The sequence below is a fragment of the Strix uralensis genome, chromosome 11 (genome assembly GCF_047716275.1).
Source record: "Strix uralensis isolate ZFMK-TIS-50842 chromosome 11, bStrUra1, whole genome shotgun sequence".
In the NCBI taxonomy this organism is placed as follows: Eukaryota; Metazoa; Chordata; class Aves; order Strigiformes; family Strigidae; genus Strix; species Strix uralensis.
This window is the reverse complement of record NC_133982.1, coordinates 3,919,675-3,938,226: the sequence shown is the minus strand read 5'-3', so window position 1 is coordinate 3,938,226 and position 18,552 is coordinate 3,919,675. Positions and strand designations below refer to the sequence as shown.

The following is an 18,552-nucleotide window of genomic DNA, read 5'->3' as shown; positions in this document are numbered from 1 at the left end:
CCAGGCTGCATTTTGCAAAAAAAACCCCCTCAAATCTACCCAGAGAAATACCCCAGAAAGCTCCCAGCTGGAAGAGACATCCCCAGGGATGCTGGCACCATCTCAGGACCCTTAAAGATGTTCTGGACATGTGGACAACTCATCCTGCTGCCCATCAAGGAGCTGGGGGTGGTTAATGGCTTCATTCCCCCAGCCCAGCATCTGGGTGCTAAATAATATTAATGGTACCTTCTGGCACCTCATTAAAAATTGCAGCAGTGCTTAATTCAGGCTGTAGATCAAACCCTCTAAATGAAATCACCATCCATCCCCTCCCTAATCTGAGTTTGATTCCAGCATGCTTTCCCTTTGCTTGCTTTTAGAAATATTTTTCTATTGAAATGGAGAGCCTGGCTTCATGCCTGGGGAAGGACAACTAAAAATAATCCTCTGTGGGTGATTTAGGAAGGTCCCTTCCCCACCAGCCCCCATCAGACCCCGCTCGCATCCCATTGATGGGATTAACCAGCCCGAATTTTGGAGCGATCTCAGATGGATGACGATGCCCCTTTGGGATTTTGCTCTTCATTCTGCTGCTTAAGGTACTAAAAGAGGAGGGACGAGGGGAGGCATCTTTCAGTTGCTGAAGCAGTTTTCTCCCCATGCTGGGTGATGGATGAGGGTGGCACAGTGCAAGGTGCCACAGTGGCAAAGGGGACCAAGAGACAAACAGGACTGGGCTGAAAGGGGAACACAAAGGTTTCACTCTGGGAATTTCAATATTTAAACTATTTACAACCAAAGCTGCATTCTGGAGACCACGCCAAGCCTTGAAAGCATTGTCCAAAACAACCCCCAGATTTATTTGTCAAGGCACAAAAATCCCCTTCAGATTTTGGATTTTAAATAACAACGAAAACCAGAAGAGCCATAGAGGGGCACAGAGGGGACTTCTCCACCCACCACAGCAGGACCAGAGACACACACCCTGTTCACCCCAGGAGCCTGGGTGCCCCCACGCACCCTGCAGGTACCCAGCAGTGGAGGGAGGACCCCCAGAAGACACATCAGGGCAAAGACCCCCAATCCCACGGGAAACACGAGGGCTCAACCCCACGCACTGGCCAGGTCTGCCCCCACCAGTGCTTTAGCACTCCCCTTCCACGGGGGAGGACAGGGGGGCTTCACCTGGCCGGCAGGTCCCCCCAAAGCCCTGCCTTTTGACCCCCCTCCCTCAAAAAAATCCCCCGGGTTAATTCGAGGCAGGCGATAACTGCCCCGATGGGATTTTGCATTTAAGGCAAAAATAAAAGTCCAACAGGAACCACAGTGGTGCAACATGAAAAAATAATCGTCCCCATATGTCCCCAGAGCGGTGCAGCCATCGGGGCCAAGAGCACCAAGCTCTGTCCCCCTGTGCCTGGGGGTCCCACAGGTCCCATCCATCTTCCCAGAGCCTCCTGGGCTCCATCAGTCGCTCCCAAGAACCTCGCTGAGCCCATCACCCCTCTCAAGGTCTCTAGGCTTGGAAAGGGCACTGAAATTTGCCCTGGAAGGCACCTGGAAGGCGGCTGGGCTCGGCTGCAGCCATGCAGGAGCAGGCACAGAGGGGGCCAGTGGGAATGGTCGACCCTGGTTGCTCTCAGCCCCACGTGGGGATGGACAGACGGACAGGGAAGAGCCTCCACCCCACGCACACTGTCCCCGGGAAGGATGCACCCATCTTCGGGGCTCGCCGGGGATAAAGAGACACAGCCTCTCTCCAGCCCCAGGGTGCCCCAAAGACGTGGCCGGGGAAGGAGGGTGACATGGCCTGGGACAAGGGGTGGCAGCAGGTCTGTGCCCTCCCCAGGGGACCCGGAGTTCATCCCCACTGGGGACATCTCAGCTGGTCCAGGGCACAGGGCGCTGCTTGGGGGTGTCCCAGCTCCCATCAATCAATCTCTTGCTCGTTATCTGGGGAGAAAAAGAAAAAAAGACTAAATAAAAATTGGTGAAGACATTAAAAAAAAGAGTAATAATTCACAGGTCCAAATTAATGGTCCAGTTAATTTGGTCGCTTGCAGCTCTGGGCCCTCCTTGCCCTGGAAAACTGGGATCCCCACTCCCAGGGCTGATGCCACCGTCAGGCAAATACAACCAGGTACATGTAGATGTGTTTTTATCCCTCCATCCATCCTTCTGGCTAGAAAACCCCCTGCAGCCAGCAAACCCTGGGAGATGTTATTATTCAAGGTTCGTTTCTGCTGAAAAAGTGGTCGATGAGCAAGCGGGAGATGTCTCGCACATGGGGTTAAGCAAACAGGCTGCATCAGGGATGAAAAGCCAAGGGGCTGGGAAGCCGAGCACAGGCTGTGGAAGCTTGTGAGGGGGAGATAAGGGCATGAAGGAGGAAAAAAAAAAAAAAGAGGAAAAGCAGAGTCGATGCTTCGCTAGAAGTGTGAAGGGGAAGGAAGAAAAGGCTTTTAAAAACCTATCAGGGTGGGGGGAAAAATGGCACTAGAGAAAAAACAGGGCTGTAAATAAAAGAAGATGGAAGGGTTAAATTAGCAGCGATTCACCAGCAGCAGAGGTCAAGTCTCTGCCTTTAATAAGAAAGGAAATAAATTAAAAGATTGAGATCTTGGGAGAAGGATGAGTCGGGGAGGAACGGGGCTGACCAGGCATGGAAAGTGCTGGAGCCCATCACTGGGCTGGGATGGGTGATGGGCTGGTGGCAGCATCAAGCCAGGAGGTTGGGAGCAGTTACTGAAACGCAGAAACAGGAGCTGGGACTCTTAATTCCTATGAATTTCCACCAGAAATTTGGTATTGGGCTGCTGGTGGGGAATTTTGCATGGGGAGGGATGAAGCTCACGCTCTCCGCAAGGCAAGGACAGACCCCAGCAATTCCCCTCCTGTTAGGAAACTGATGGCAACGCTCAAAACACCCAAATTCCTTGCAATGACCCAGGTTGGTGGCACAAGGCTTTTCTCAGCCCCGAGCTGCCCAGGAAAAGGAAGGATAAGAGAAGAAAAGCCAGGTCAGAGCTGTCAGTCACATTGCTCCATTGCTGCTGGGAGACAGGAGCAGCAGCCAGAGCAAGCACAGCCAAAACTGGAGTGCAAATGAGTGCTGGGAAATTATTGATCTGGGAAAATTTGATTGAAAACTGAGGGGAAAAAATGAAAAAAACTGAAAAAAATGGAGGGGGGAAAAAAAAACCCTACAAAAACCCAGTGATGGATGATGGAGATGCAATAGATGCTTTACACTTAGATCTGAGCATCATCTCCAGCGTGCTTAGGAAGAAACCTTCACCATGAGCCAGCTCATGGTCCTACACTGTTGCCTGGCAAACGCACTCACCATCTTTGCTCTCCGCACTCTTCAGCGGCTGCAGAGCTGTGAAAAGCAAACCAGCACATGGTCAGTCCCCACCGTGCAGGACAGAGGCTTGCCTGGGAATGCTTCCCCAAAGGAAACAGCTAAGAGCCCCATTTTGGGGAACCAACCCCAACAATTGCACCCACCAGTTTCCATCACAAACCAACCCCTGGTCCCTAAATCTCCCCGGCAGCGAAGGAGTCGACATTCCAAGCAGGTTTGCTCCTGCACCAGCAGATAAAGGCAATCACTGGGCATATAATTAACCCGTTTGATGACAGCAGAGCACCACAAGTGCTTTTTTATTAAGAGATAGGGTGGCTTATCAGGGAGCTGCCAGCCTGAGGGGGTGCAGCGAAGAGCGGGCAAGCACGGGGAGGGCTGAGCACTGGAGGGTGCAAAGCACGCCGAGGTGTTTGCTTGCGTAGGGGACAGTGGCATGAGCACACTTATAATGCACTCACATATATAATAAACAAGAATCATGCACCCACCTGTCTTGGGTTCTTCCCCCTCCTCATCCTGCTCCTCTGTCCCTGCAAAAAAGCAAGCCAGAGCATTGTGAAGCATCTGCCAGGCTTCACCCCAGCGCCCACCCTGAACCCCACAGATTCGTGGATGCTTCTTGGATCACCGCTGTCCCCAGCTGCTTGGAGCCACCCACGATCACCACATATCTGCTCAGGACCAGGCGCTGCTGAGCTACTGGCAATGCTCAGGGAGGAGGTGACTGGTACCCACCTGCACCCAGCAACCCCCTCCAGCACCCCACGGTGGGTATTTCCCCCAGCACAAGGTTGTGTCGGGGTGGCACATCCCCTACAAGCAAAGCAGAAAAAGCCACAGCTCTGGGCGATGCAGCGCAGCCGCTCGCCTCCCTATTTATAGCACAGCTGCCATCTGGAGCGGCGCTCAACGAGGGGCTTAGCGGGGAGACCACAGATCCCCCGGCATCCCCAGGACACCCCATCGGCACCGAGGGATGAACATCCCCTTCTCCCTCCTGCAGCACCCACCATGCTGCCACCCCATCCTGGAGCCCAGGAGCTTTGCACCCCATGGATAAGATCTGCCGTGATGCTGTTCCTGGCCAGAAAGACCAGAAAAAATTGCTGCTGCTGTCTCCCGTGCTCATGGTCAGGGTCTCTGCCTTGTTTCTGGCTACTAAGAGTCACAGCAAAAGGTTATTTCTAAGGGTGTGAAGCCATCGGGCTGGGAACTGTGTGCTGATGCTAAAGGACTGATGTCAGCTGGCCCGGGGCCATGGTTGAGCATCATGGCACTGCAAATCCCCTGACTAAGGAGAAAATACTCTGTCACAGAGGGAAAAAAAATGTTGGTTTTTTTTTTTATATATCCTGCAGACAAACCCCTGGGATCTGCCAGGGAAAACCACCACTGGGGACACTCAACAGCCAGGCATCGCGGTGGTGGCATCGGCACCAACATCCTCCCCGGCATAGAGAGCCCCTGGGAGGGAAGCTGCGGGTCCCAGCCCCACAGCACAATGCTGGCAGGGAAAAGCTTTGGCAGAGCAAGTGCCTCAGGAGTCAGGGAGAGAAAACAACCAGGGAACGCCACTCTGCAGTCATTTTCAGAGCACAGCAGCTTTTTTAAAGCAACAAAGCCCCCCTTTTTGTGCAAACACCTCTTCATAAGAAAAAAAACACCACACATCGAATAGAAGGATGCAGAAAACAAGAGTGTGGAGCACTTCTCATGCTATTTCTGCGTGTCAAAGTGCTTGGCATTTCCACGGTGACAAGTGCTAGAGGCACCTTCTCGGAGGAGATGCACCACACACACCCAGTTGTGGGTACCAGACATGCAGAGGATGCTTGCAGCATCAAGGTGAAAGGCAGAGACATGCTGGGTGGCAGAAGAACTAGGTGTATGTTTGAAAGAGCCTCCTGGAGTGATGCATGCAGCCAGCACAGGCTCTCTGGCACAGATCTGCTGGTGCCTGCCAACCTTAGCAGCTCCAAGCATCCCTTCATCCTTTAAAAGATGCCACCACCAAGGCAAACCCGTGGTGGTTAAAATTTGCGCCAGCTCCCCCCATCCACCACTCTCCATCTGTCATCCCTGGCAAACCCCATCCCTTTTAGTGGAAGGTACCCGCCACATTACCTGCATTTTCCTCCTCTTCCTCCCTGCTCTGGCGGATTTTCTTCTGGCACACATACACCAGGACAGCGAGCAGCCCCACGACGCAGATGGCAAGTCCCACCGTCAGCCAGAGTGCCACAGCGGGGAAGGCGAGGTGTTGGCCTTGAGGGAGGGAAAAGATAAATACCACCACGGTGAGCATCGCTGCCCGACCAGGGGGATGCGTGCCCAGCATCCAGGACCCCGTGGTGGCAGGGACATGTCCCCATGGAGGGAGTCAGTGGCAACAGGGGTGGCTTTGGAAGTAAAAAATCATCAGTGCCTCTAATTATGGCCTCCCCCAGCAGGTCTGGATCCAGTCAGGGAAGCAGCAGGTCAAGTCACTCCCTAAAATACTTTGTTAACCTTTTAAATAATTGCACTAATAAAATCAAATGGCAGGCTGACCCTTCACTTGCTAAGAAGCTCAAAAGCAGCATTAGATGATGTTCCACCTGCTTCCTTTCCCCTCTCATCTCATGCCACGAGGTCAGGAAGGATGGGGACACCTTCCCCAGGGTCTGGGATGGCCTGGCAGGGACCACCAGGGCATGGGGTCCCCAAGTACTGGGAAGCTGATTTTTCCCCCTAATATTGCTCCTTCTTTGAATAAAGTCTTGCCCCAAACCCTGTCCCTGCACTGACGTCACCCCAAGGCTGACCATTTGCTCGTGTGCTTGGGAGCCCAAGCAAAAGCCACCGCTCTGTCCCCGACCAGCATCCACATGAGTCTTCCTGCAAGAGTTGGATGCATCCAAACAAAAAGTTTATCCTCCACCCAGGGACCCACCTTCCCAACCCAGCAAGTGATGTACCAAGGGTAATTAAACACCAATTAATGCTACCAGGGAGCGCACAAGGTTATAAAGAGCTCCAGGAGGGCAGCGAGAGGAGCTTGGAGTAGAGCAGTGAGGCTGAAGGTGCTTGATGAACTCCTCCAGCCTGTATTTCTGAAGCAGGATTGTTGCAGCTGGGATGGAGAACCCCAAATTGAGAGCATCCCATGGCCACGTGCTTAGGAGAAGACAACTACCATGTACTGTGCCAGCTTTCTGGGGTGGTTTAGACTGCAATGAGGCAACTAGCAAAGCTAGAGACTAAGAACTAAGGATGCTGGTTCCAACTGGGAAGCTGATGTGGGGTGACAGGAGAGGACAGCATAGCCTCAAGTCACCCTTGTAGATTCATGGGGAGAGAGGTAGAGCGGAGATACGGGCTAGCAACCCCCAGGGTGGCTCTGTGCCACGGATCCCGGTGCCACCACAGTCACCTTCTTCAGACAGTCCCGTGGGGTTAAAAATGGCAAACTAAACTTATTTATGCAAGCAAAATAAAAACCTAATCATAATTGATAATGGTGTGATTAGACCAAAGGACATTAACCAGAACATCTACTACACCGTATAAAAGCTATAGCTATTATTTATTATAATTATCATTCCCTAAATCAATAGTTCAAAGCTAGCTTGATAGGCAATTATTTTATAGAGATTGATGTTACTCACCCATGTTGATGCCTGTGGGTAGCTCTCTTCCGCTCAGCCTCGAGGGGTAACCTTGAGGGGTGTCCCCGCTCAAGGGAGGAATATCCAAACACACTCCACAGGGAGGGGGTGTGTTAGAATCCCTCCTGTTCCAAAGCAGGACTAGGCTTTTATAGTATAAAGTGATTGACTGACAGTCATTTGTTGCCAACCCAAATCTTCTAGCTCAGCAAAACACTGTTTATCTGGGTTTTTTTCCCCTCTTCCTCTTTCTGGGAACACCTGGTGTCACATCTTACCCCATAACATTTATTCTTGAGGTTATGGTTGAGGCTAATCCTCAGTGTCCTTCAACGCTAAGGTGAGCGTGACCCCTCACATCTGGTAGTTTTCCACCAGAAGGCCCATATGAGTGGGGTGAAGTTTGAGACAATGTTCTTACTTTCCCCCCACTTAGGCAGAGCATCCTGCTACACAGATTACCCATCCCTTCCTTCCCCCAATTTTGGCCCTCGCTGGCTCACCCGTGATGGTGACGGAGGCGTGGGTCTCCTGCTGCAGCACCGGGTTTCGCACCAGGCAGGAGTAGGTGCTGCTGGGCTCCACCAGCACCTGGAGGACACTGTGCACATCAAAGAGACCTTCCTCGTTGGCCACCTGGGACGTGGTGATGTTTTCAGTGATGTTGCTGCCCCGGCTGTCCTGCCAGAGGACACTGGCCTCAGGGTAGCCGCGGGAAGCGTGGCAAGTCACAGCCGCCAGATCTCCCGGCTTCAAGTCCTTGTTGGGCTCCAGGTTCATATTGGGCTTGGAGTAGGGAGCTGCAAGGGAGAGGACAGCCGGCATGAGGCAATGGAGAAGACCAAAGGATCAGGAGAAACCCAATGAGGCTGGGCAAGCCCCAGGACAGACTCTTCCAGCTGATCAGACCAACCAGCTGAAGCCTCCCCAGCTTGGTTCATTTATGCCAGGCTTCCAGGTGGCCTCTCAACTGAGACCCTCTCCATCGTGGCAGGGAAGGGACCACACACCCCACAAGCAGTATTTTGGGAGATGCAGCTGGTCAGTCTCTAACAGAGAGTTGAATTATTGGGGAGACCACGGCAAGGATGGAGAAAGAAAGACGCTCCACAAAGGACCAAAGCATGATGGAGAACCCTCTTCTTTGGGGGATACATGCCAGGGCACCCCAACTCTCCATCTCTCACCTGCCACCTGCAACGTTACGGCCGCACTGCTGTAGTCCCGGACCCGGACAAAGCAGGTGAAGCTGCCCTCATCCGAGATCTCCACACGCCGGAGGAGCAGGGAGACATTGCCCTGGGCCAGCTGGTCGTAGAAGAGGGCCGTACGGTTGGCGTAGCCCCCACCCTGGTCTGCCAGTTGGTCCTGACCACCAGAGAAGCTGTGGACCAAGCGCTTGGTGTCCGTCAGCTGCCAGATGAGGCTCAGGTCATCGAGGCTGAAGTTGGCCTCTGGGGAGAAGGAGCAGCGCAGGGTGGCATCTCGGCCAAAAAGAGCCACCACGGGCTCATCCGGGACCTGGATCTCCATGGCACCTGCAGGAGGGTGGCAAGGGTAAAAGCATGTGGTGGTGAGAACCTGCAGAAGCACCTCCTTAATTCTCCATCTGGATAACATCTACGTAACTTGAGAGATGCCCATGGGAGGGACCCGTGGGCAGATAGCATCTCAGGACCCTCCCCAGCACCGACCCCCAGCCAAGCCCACCCTGCCAGCAGGGAGACAGTCCCACATCCAGCGCCAAACCTGGGGCATCGCTGCCCTCAGCTGCCAGCTGCGGCCACGGGCACCCAAACCTGCATCCACCCAGGACACACAGTCTGGTTTCTCCCCACGGGGAAAGGAGGTCGGCGGGTGACGGCAGCGGGGACCCAGTCCCGTGTTCCCAGGTCGAGCCAGTTCTGGGCAGCACCGTGGCTGGGCTGGAAGGCGCTAGATGGCACCAGTGCTCCAGTGCGATGCCAACCAGCGTGCCACGGCAAGCTGCCAACCTTGTCCCAGTGCCATGGCACCGTGCCAACTGCATCGCTGAGCCACAGCGGGATGTCAACCCTGCCACCGCGTCAGGGAGCAACGCCAACCACGCCAGGGCTACCGGACCCTCCTCCTGGGGTGCCTGTTGGCAGCAAGCAGCAATGTCCCCCAAAACAGACCCAGGGCACCACCAGTGCTTCATTCACCAATTCCTCCCAACCCCTAAACGGGGAGGAAAAGGGGAAAATCCTTGCCTCAGACCAAGGATTTGCTTTGTATTCTGATCTCAACACCGTTGCAGAACACAGCAAAGCCATTAACCAGAGCAAATACCTCCCTGGGGACAAGGGCAGCAATGAGACATTAAATTTCAAGCAAGAGCTCAAGCAGGGAGGATGAGGAGCTGCGGGAAGGAGCCGGGCTGGAGGAGACCTGCCAGGGGCTGCAGATGGGCAGACAGGCAGGAGAAGAGTGCTCGGGCAGCCTGCCTGGCTCTAGGCAGACTCGAAAGCATCACATCTCCCTCTGGCTAAAAATAAATAAACACCAGCAGGTTTTAGGAGCATTACCCAGCCTGGCCGGAACTGCTGCTGGCTGCTGAGCATCCCAAAAGGATTCAGTGCCAATATCTCTCCCAGGTTAGGGTGCTGCAACCCCAGGGTGCCAGGAGGTGCAGCGCATGGGGACACACCCAGATAAGTCAGAAAGCTTCAGGATTTAGTCCTCCCAGGGCTTCGCCATTCAACTGTAGCGCACGGGAGGTGGTGTCCCCTGCTACGAGGGTGGCCTGCATGTACCAGAAGCCATCACACCCACGGGGTGATGCCCTGGGCAGCTGGAGGCCCACAAAACCAGGAGAAACACCTTGTGGATGCGGCCACCAGGAACCACAAGTCAAAGGCAGCTTTGTCAGGATGAATGCGGCATGCAGGATATCTCCTTCAGAGTGGTGACACACAGACCACGCCAGCCCCAAAGCCCCCCCCGCCCCACTCACCTGCCAGGCTGAGTGCCAGCACTCCCAGGGCAAGCAGCGGGCAGCAGGGCATCCTTGGCATGAGCAAAGGTTGGCTAAGAAAGCAGAAGCGAGCACGGCCCCGGGTGACCTTTGCACGGGGAGTCTTCTCTCTCACCACAAGTGCCCTGAGCTGGGGAAAAATAGAAGAAAACTCTAAGATGGTGCTGGGAACCAAGAGCAGAGAGCAAGAGAGGGCAGGAGACCAGCATCCCCCGGGGCATCAGGATCCCATGCCAGCCGTCCCCTCCAGCTGCCACATGGCAACCAGAGCACCCACCCCATCGCAAAACGCAGGAGGGGGTTTGCCTCCAGCCTGGCACCGGCCAAGGGACCGGTGCATTCCCTGCACGGGGGATGTGACGGACCCGGAGGCAGCACTTGTGCCGGAGGCGCTGGCTGGTGCCCAGAGGAGCCACGTGAGCCTCTTCCCTTCCTCGCTGCTTCTCCTCCCCTTTTGTTTCTTTCTTTCCCAGTTTTTCCCTGCAGCATTGGGCTGTTACATCCCTGTCCTCCAAGAGGAGGCAACTCGCTCCTGGTGTCCAAAATGGCTAAAAAAGCAAACAAAAGAGGTTTGCAGATTCCTGGCTCCACCAGCAGCTCAAGGGGTGTGAGGTTCATCCCTGCTCACCACAGGAAAGTCTCCGGCATGAGGTTGCCCCAGAAAATGAGGAATAAAATCAGAGCATCTAAGAGCTGGCTGTGGGGAGAGGTGAGGGCAAGCTGCCCAGAACCGCTGGCTACCGTGGTTTGCTTCCCGAGCATCCCTCCCTAGCCGTGCCAAGAACTCACCAGGCCCCTCGTGACCCGCGCTCCTCCCTCAGAGCATAAATGAGCCCCAGATATCGCAGCCAGCACCGCTGCTGCCGTGTCCCATCCCTGTCCCAGCACATCCCAGAGCCCCGCTGTCCCACCTGGAGCCCTTAGTGCCGACAGTTTTCAGTGCAATAAATCGTTTCCCAAGCTGCAGCAGGAACGACTTTGGCTGTTGGTGCCTTCCTCCTTTAACCCCCTTTACTCGAGGAAATGGCAGCCCCGAAGCTCTGCTCAGCTCAGTGCCCATGGGGGAAACGGAGACACAGGGGGGGTGGAATTGAGGCCCATGAGAGGGAAGAAACTGAGGCATATGGCGGTGTGGGGAAACTGAGGCACACAGAGGAGGGGAACTGAGGGGGAAACTCCGCCCCAAGAGCTCTGGGGAAGCATCCCCTCTCCTTCCCTCTGGAGCACAAGGCTCCTTTGGGGAAAACAAATTATGCAGCTTGTTTTCTTAAACCAAATCCCTGACTCTCGCCTTTCCCCAAGCAGATGAGCCCAGAGCCAGCCCCGTGCCAAACCCCAGGCAGCCGGGAAGGGAGGGAGCCACGGTGGGAGAGGGTGACAGGGCATCGCTCAGCTGCCCAGGCACGGGAAACCGTGACTCATCTCCCTCACGCTCAGCCTTGGAGCTCTTGCCTTTTCCTGGTGATGCTAAAATAAATTATATTTTTATAGGTTTCGTGACCTATGAGTCCTGCCAGACCGTCTCAGAGTGTCACAGGAAGGGGCACCCATGTCCCCAACCCTCCTTTTGCAATCAGGAGTCTTTCAGTGGGTCTCTCACCTCTCCATGCCTCAGCTTCCCCATCCCTGCAGGGTGAGCCCCAGCCAAAGGACAGGCTCTGCCCCAGACCGGAGCTTTTGTCGCAGGTGGGATATAGAGAACCCCACAAACACGTCCCTTGAAGAGGGATGCCCTCGTGCGTGGCAAGCCAGGATGGCCGAACCCTCCAGAAACCCAAGGAATAATTAAATCCACTGTTGCAGCAGGACCCCAGGGACCATACGTCACCCGTTCCCCATTTAATATTTACTATCGTGCAGCCAAAACGCTGCTTTTTTATAATATCCAGATTCTCAGCTGTCAGATTATCACCCTGACATGGCTGGAGGTGTGAAGAAAACATCCGCTGGTCCAGGAAGAAGCCCTCACCCACCAGTCCGGGTCGGTCCCAGCTTTTGTGGGTGCCTGGGCTGAGGCCCCCGCTTTGCTCCTCTCCTACCCAGGGTTTGTGCCAGCGAAGAGCCCAGCTCTGCTCTAGACTATTTTTAGTCCCCGCTTAACTTCTCAGCGCACAGCAGAAGCTCCCCCCTTTGAAAGGCAGGACCCTGCAGGAAGGAGGGGTGGAAAAAAAGGGGTGCAAGGCCCAAATCCCAGGCTGGGATTTGGGGTGCGATATTTGGCGGTGGAAAGGAAGGGATGAGTTCTCCTTTTGCTCATCCCGAGGAAAAGGGAAACAATCACTTCCCCTCGGAGCTCGGGCTTTTTGTCCCCCGCGCGGGGTGGGGTTTAGCTCTACACATTACATTTGGCATTTTAAATCGGACGGATTTAGGAGCACCCGGGGCCGCTGGGGACACCGCCCGACCCCGAGAGCCCCCCGAGAGCCTCCCGCTCCCCCCAGCAGCAAGAGGAGGGGACCCCCACCCCGGACACCGGCCGGTGGTCCCCGAGCCCCCACCCCGGCCCCGGCTCTGGCTCTGCCCGGCTGCTCCGGGCTCGGGGGGAGCCTCATTCATTTCGCCCTCCCGGAGCCGTCCCGCGGGAGGGGAGACGGGAGCGGCGGCTCCTCCCCGCCCCAGGGCACCCCCCGAGGGCCCCGCGCCCCGCCACGTCCCCAGCGCCGCCCCCCGCCGGGCCGGGCCCCGCCGCGCCGGGCACTTACCGGAGAGGCGGCGCGGGACAGGCGGGAGCGCGCGCTCCGCCGCGGGCGGGCCGGTCCCGGGGCGGCGGCCCCGGCCCCTGATTGGCTGCGGCCGCTTCCGGCGGGGGGAGCGGGGGGGGGCGGGCGGCGAGGAGGAGGAGGAGGAGGAGCGTCCGCTCCCGGGCCGGCCCAAGGGGTGGTGCGGAGGAGGGAGTGGCGGGGTTTGGGGTGCATGGAGCTGGGAGTTGGGGAGCACAGTCAGGGGATTGGGGTGCGTGGAGCTGGGAAGCACAGTCAGGGATTGGGGTCTATGGAGCAGGGAGTTGGGGAGCACTGAGCCAGGGGGTTGGGGTGCATGGAGCTGGGAGTTGGGGTACACACTGAGCCTCAGGACTAGTGTCCACAGAGCCAGGGGACCGGGGAAGCACAGTGCTGGGGGACTGGGGTGCACCGAGCCAGGGGAGTGGGGTGCATGGAGTCTGGGGGCTTGGGGGTACAGAGCCAGGGTGTGAAGCCCTCAAAGCTTGGAGCTGGAGACTTGCAGAGCCAAGGGAATGGGGTGCATGGAGCCAGGGATTTTGGAGACCTCAAAGCAGGGGGACTGGGTGCCCAGAGCCAGGGGATTGGAGCACTTGTACCTGGGGTGCTTGGGGTGCACAGAGCTGGGGCTTTGGAGCCCTCAACTTCAGGGGGCTGGGGTGCACAGAGCCAGGCTGTGGCGAGGCAGGGGGACTGAGCTATCTCCTCCTGGAGAACAAAAGGCAGCTGGAATTTCCCATGTGGAGACAGACTGCTTCCTGGGGAAAAACCTGGCTGATGATTTACCCACACGAGCTGCCCAGCGGCATCAGCAACCCCACATCACACTCAGTGGAAAATGCTGCTGGGGGCTAGAGGGGGACCCCCAAATTGTTGGGAGCTGCAGTGCTGGAAGGGTACAGCCAGGATGGTGCCCCATCTAGAAGATGACGACTTCAGGCACATGAGGCATCGGGGCAAGCTCCCTCCTGCATCCACCACCCACAGGGACGGCAGTTTCCTTGGAAAAATCCATCTCACTGCCTTTTGGAGTTCGCTTTTCTGGGGGTGCAGCCCAGCTGGGCTCTGGGGGGATGCTGCCATCACTCCCACAACCCATTGGGTCACTTTTGGTCGGGGCAGGGCCGCAGCACTGATCTTCCTCCCACGCTCCCCCACACAATGTCTCCTTTTATATGGCCTGGGGCAGGCGGGCACCCAGCACCACTCCCCAGCACACACAGGGGTGTATCGGGATAGAGACTGGGGAAGGGAGCACGGCAGGAAAAGAAGAGGAGGAGGAGGAGGAAGAGCTGGGGTCTGCAAGGGTGATTTTTCAGCAGCACACACACACCGGATGTTTCCCCAAAGGAAGCAGCTTTTTATCTTTAACCTGTTTTTCAGAGAGGGCCCCTCGGCAGGGCCAGCTCTCGCTGTGTCTCCGAGGCTCTGGTGACTGCAGACTGTGCCCCAGAGCCAGGTGCTGGCGTGGGAAGTCTGGGTCTTTCATCACCCCAGAGCAAAGGAAGCTCCTCACCCTTTTGATTACAGAGGGAAAGCTGGAACAACCAAACCTGGAGAGCTTAAAATTAAAAGGCAAATAAAAATAACCTGAAACACTATATTTAAAACCATTTGATTTTTTTTTTCCCCTTGCAGGCAAAGTATGATTTTGCAGTGATGGAGCTGGTAATAAGGCTGCACGCCTTGACCCAGGCACCATCGGTGACAGCAGCAAGAACAAGAAAGGATGAAGTCAATATGCTTCAAAAAGCCTGTGACTAAATCGGGAGCCCTGTGCTCGATTTGCAGATGTGCCCTGCAAGTCAAGAGGATTTCTCTTTCCATGCCCAGCCTAGCATGGGTAGTACTGGATGTGCAGAGCAGCTGCATGATCCCAGCCTGTGCTGGCTCTGGCTGAGGAGCTCCTGCAGACCAGACATGAGCCATGTCAACCCTGTTGGCACATCATCCCCATCCTAATTTTGGGGGCTGATGGAGAAGATTCAGCCACAAGCCCCCTGATGCTGCAGCAGGGAGACAGGAGTGGGTTGGAGGGATCCTTCTGCATGAGATGATTCCCTCTCCCAGGAGCAGTAGGTCCATGGGCATCTCCAGCGTCAAAGCTCAGCAATGCAAAAAAGCAGGTGGAACCCAAGGGTTTCACAAAGACTGCCCCCCCCCCCCCCAAAAGAGACACAAACTCCCAGCACTGCCCAGGGCAGGGCTTCACACCAACACAGCTTCATCACTTTGTCCCTTCTCCTAACAGTTCACATGATAAAAGCAGCATCACAGCTTTGATATCTTAACTGCAAGTGCAACTCCACTCCTGTTAGTCTTTGAAGATACAAAGTGAGCATCTGAGCACCAGGAGCTTTCTTAGTGTTAAATAGAAACACACAAAAAAAAGTAAAAACTAAGGAGCTTGGAAACAAAGGCAGATTTTTCAACATCAAAACTAGCTAAAAATGAAAATACCTGCTGCTTGCAAGTCTGCTCATAATTAACAATGAAAGGGCTTCCAGGAAGGAATTTAAATAGGAGACGTTCTCCATCCCAAATGATTATTTTTGGCTAATTTTCCTTCCTCACACCCTGCAGTACCCAAGGTATGTATATAAGAAATGTGCATAATAATGACCAAAAAAATACAAAAAGGCAACGAAAAGGGCTGCAATTTGCAAGTTCAATTTCATGCTCAGCCGAATTTGATCAAGGGGAGGAGGGATAGGCGGAGAGGCTGGGTGGAGGTGCTGGGGCCAATCCAGAGCCTTCTGACAAGGTGTCTGGAGCACATGGGTCAACTCTGCACATCCCCAGGAGGTTTGCATGGCTGCTTCTTCCCATCAACAGCATGGAAATACAGCACAGCACCAGCAGTTACCAGCTGCTAACAGTGTAGAAATCAAATATGCAATGCCCAGGAGGATCTTCTGGTAATTCCTTCCAGCACTGGGCACCTGGCACACATCATCTTCATGATCAATTCAGTACAAGGCAGGGGGTGGAGGGTAAATCCCACCTTGGCTACATGCAGATTTCCATCCCCCAAAAGCTGTCAGGATCATCCGTTTTGGAGCACTTCGGAACTGAACATCAGCTGGATCCATGTGGTGGCAACTGTGTCATCTCTATGGGTGAGTGGCTGTAGCTACTCCACTGCAGGATCCTTGGACACAGGGAAAACAGCTCTGGCTCCTCTCGCTGCAGGCTCAAACGAGTGCAAGGAACAACACAGTGGCAAAAAGCAAAGGATCTGGAGGAGCAGGAAGGGGGTTTTGAGGCTGCTTTGAACCAAGAAGCATAGCAGCGAGCCAGTCCCAAGAGAAAACAATCACCACAACGCTAACCTGGGACTGCCGAGCCTTTTTTTGATGAGGCTGCATCTGGATAACCTCAATCCTGCTCATTCAGGAGGAATAGAACTGAAACACTTTGGATGTGGCCATCCCGAGATGCAGGGTCAGGGCTGGGGACTGTGAGTCACTTGCCACCGCCCAAGCGCATATGTTTTAGGTCTGTGCGTGTGGTAGGAGGCTGCTTTGGAGAGAGCTCAGCATTTTTGCAGCACACAAGGGTCATTCAAAAGCAAAGAGCCCAGCAATGGACTCCAGATGCAGAACCACCCCAGTGGGATGCCAGCAAAAATGGGATGAGTTCCCAGACACGGGTGTATGCCTGGCCAAGCCCTGATCCTTGCACATGGGTGGCACCCAGGTATGCACCAGCCCTTTCCCCGCCTCCTTCCCATGCACAGACCTAGCAAGTCCCCACCACCAGGAGATGCTCAAAATCCAGAGCCTTCATCTGTCCTTCAGTTCAGCTACCACAAATGGTTCCCCTCTAAATTCAGGGGGGCTTTATCTGTCTTAAAATCTGGATGGAACATAGCTAAAAGTGCTAGAGGGCTGGGTTGCCAGTGTGGTGCTCCCACAACTGCAGATGAACCAATCTTGCTGACTTTTATGTGAAAAGTTAACAATTTATTAGGATCAGCACTCCAAATTCTCACTGGGGAACCCCAGTGCAAGGGAAGGGGTGGGAGCATGCACTGGGGAGTAGGTTTGCCAACACTGCAAAAACTTTTACTTGGTTTTGCCCAAACGGTTATGAAATTGCCCTGAGGGGTCTTCAAGGGGTCACGAGGGAGGGTGAGCACAGGGTTGCCCCATGACATGGGGGTCTGCACCCCCCCTGGAAAATCTTACAAAAGCCTGTGTCAGGAGAGCTCTTCCAGCATGCCGAGGGCAGGTATCTGCCTGCTGTGCCCGGCAGTCAGCCAAGCTCATATAGCCTTCCCAGTCACAGACCCAAGGGTATTTATTTTTTAAAACGCTATTAAATTTGCAACGGTGTCAGAAGCAATCTTTGCACTGGATCCCTTCACTAGACCCTATCTCTGCTCTGCTGGGCACAGCTCAGGCAAGATCCTCGGTGGGGCTGGCCACTCCCCAGTGCAGAGCTGGAGCACATGGAGGGGTTTTTGCCCAGATCTGGGCTCCGGGGGTGTCTGTCTTCCATTGATACCCCAAAACCATGTCACTCCCTGCCTCCTCACTTAACACAGGGGCTCTCAGGAGCAGGAAGATGGAGCTGCCCTGTTTGCAGAGGTTTTTCTGCAGCCTCTTTGGAGCAGACACGGCAGGGTGAAAAGGGTCCTCTTTGTTTCAGCTGCATTGCCTTTGAGGCACATAGGGACAAGGAGCAAGCTCTTAGGCTGAGCTGTGTACCAGGCCCTTGGAGAGGACTTCCCCTCTGCCAGACACGGAAAATTAGGCTTTTTTCCTCCTCCTTTCCTCCCCCTTTGTTTCCACATCCCTTTCAGGCATCCCCCAGTCCTTCCACCCAGCCTTGCAGCCATCAGCATCTACAGCATGAAGCATCTCTCCTGCAGCCACCACCTCTGCTCTCCAGCAACCCCACTGGACTAAGGGAGGCTGGGACTCACCAAACCACCAGCAAGGACAGTATGAAGAAGGAAAAAAAGTTTTTTCTCCCAAATCTAAGAAATGTGAGAACTACTCCCCTAAAAGGCATCACCCCTCTGTGCTCCGCTCCAGAGCCCTCATCTGTCCCCGCAGCATCATCTGCTGTCCCAGAGCCACCCTCATAGTCTGAGAGATACCCTGAGTCTGGCACTGACAGCTTTGCAAAAAGCATCTCCCTGTCCTGCAAGTGTCTGGGACCACTGAACACCACAGCTCTGGTCCTGCCATGTGTCCTCTTTAATTTAAGCTAGAGGTGGGGGAAGCCGCAGAGTCCACCCTAGCATGGGGTGCAGGTCCCATAGCGCTGGCAGCTCCCTCTCAAATTTCACAGTGCAGAGGTAGGAGGAATTTCACAGAGTGGTGTCCCAAAGGTCACATTCATGCATTTCTCCCCTTACCTGATGGATACTCCCACTATCCCCCACAGCTTTCATTGCTTTCCAACGACTAAAACCAGATGCAGCTTTCCAAACACTTCCCCGTGGCCACCTGCTTGCCATCAGCCCTAGCAGGCACATTGACCTGGTGTCCCTGTACCCCTCATCACTGTCTCGTGGGCTCCGTCTCCCGACCACACCAGACAGATTGCCTGTTCACAGAAAAGCAGACAGGAACGCAGGGTTTCCTGGTTCAGTTACAAAGCATGTACTGCATTTTGATCTCCCAGGAAATTAATTCAGTTCAGAGCAGGCTAGCTATCTGTAAATATTAGTAAGGTATTTTCTTATCAGAGAAAAGTCACAAGGCTTTTCTTTTCCCCAGTAACACCTCTGCAAGATTACTTTCACTATGGCTTTCATCAATTCATGATTTGGGAAAAAAAAGTTTTATCTCTAAAGCCTTTCCTTAAGGTGTTTTCTTCAATAAA

At 54.7% G+C, this 18,552-nt stretch overlaps 1 protein-coding gene across 2 annotated transcripts; it reads right to left on the bottom strand.

Moving 5' to 3' along the window:
• Nucleotides 1-818: 818 nt before the first annotated feature.
• On the bottom strand, nt 819-12,749 carry CD276 (CD276 molecule). 2 transcript variants are annotated; one of them, XM_074880218.1, is made up of 8 exons: nt 12,697-12,749; nt 9,974-10,124; nt 8,187-8,537; nt 7,503-7,799; nt 5,477-5,617; nt 3,841-3,882; nt 3,329-3,364; nt 819-1,935 (listed from the first exon to the last, which is right to left on the bottom strand). In XM_074880218.1, the coding sequence occupies exons 2-8, from the start codon at nt 10,032-10,034 to the stop codon at nt 1,913-1,915; spliced, it is 951 nt and encodes a 316-aa protein (XP_074736319.1). In that variant the 5' UTR covers nt 10,035-10,124; nt 12,697-12,749; the 3' UTR covers nt 819-1,912. The 2 variants fall into 2 exon arrangements, with proteins under 2 accessions (XP_074736319.1, XP_074736320.1); XM_074880219.1 differs by lacking the exon at nt 12,697-12,749 and adding an exon at nt 10,272-10,333.
• Between the last annotated feature and the right edge of the window lie 5,803 nt (nt 12,750-18,552).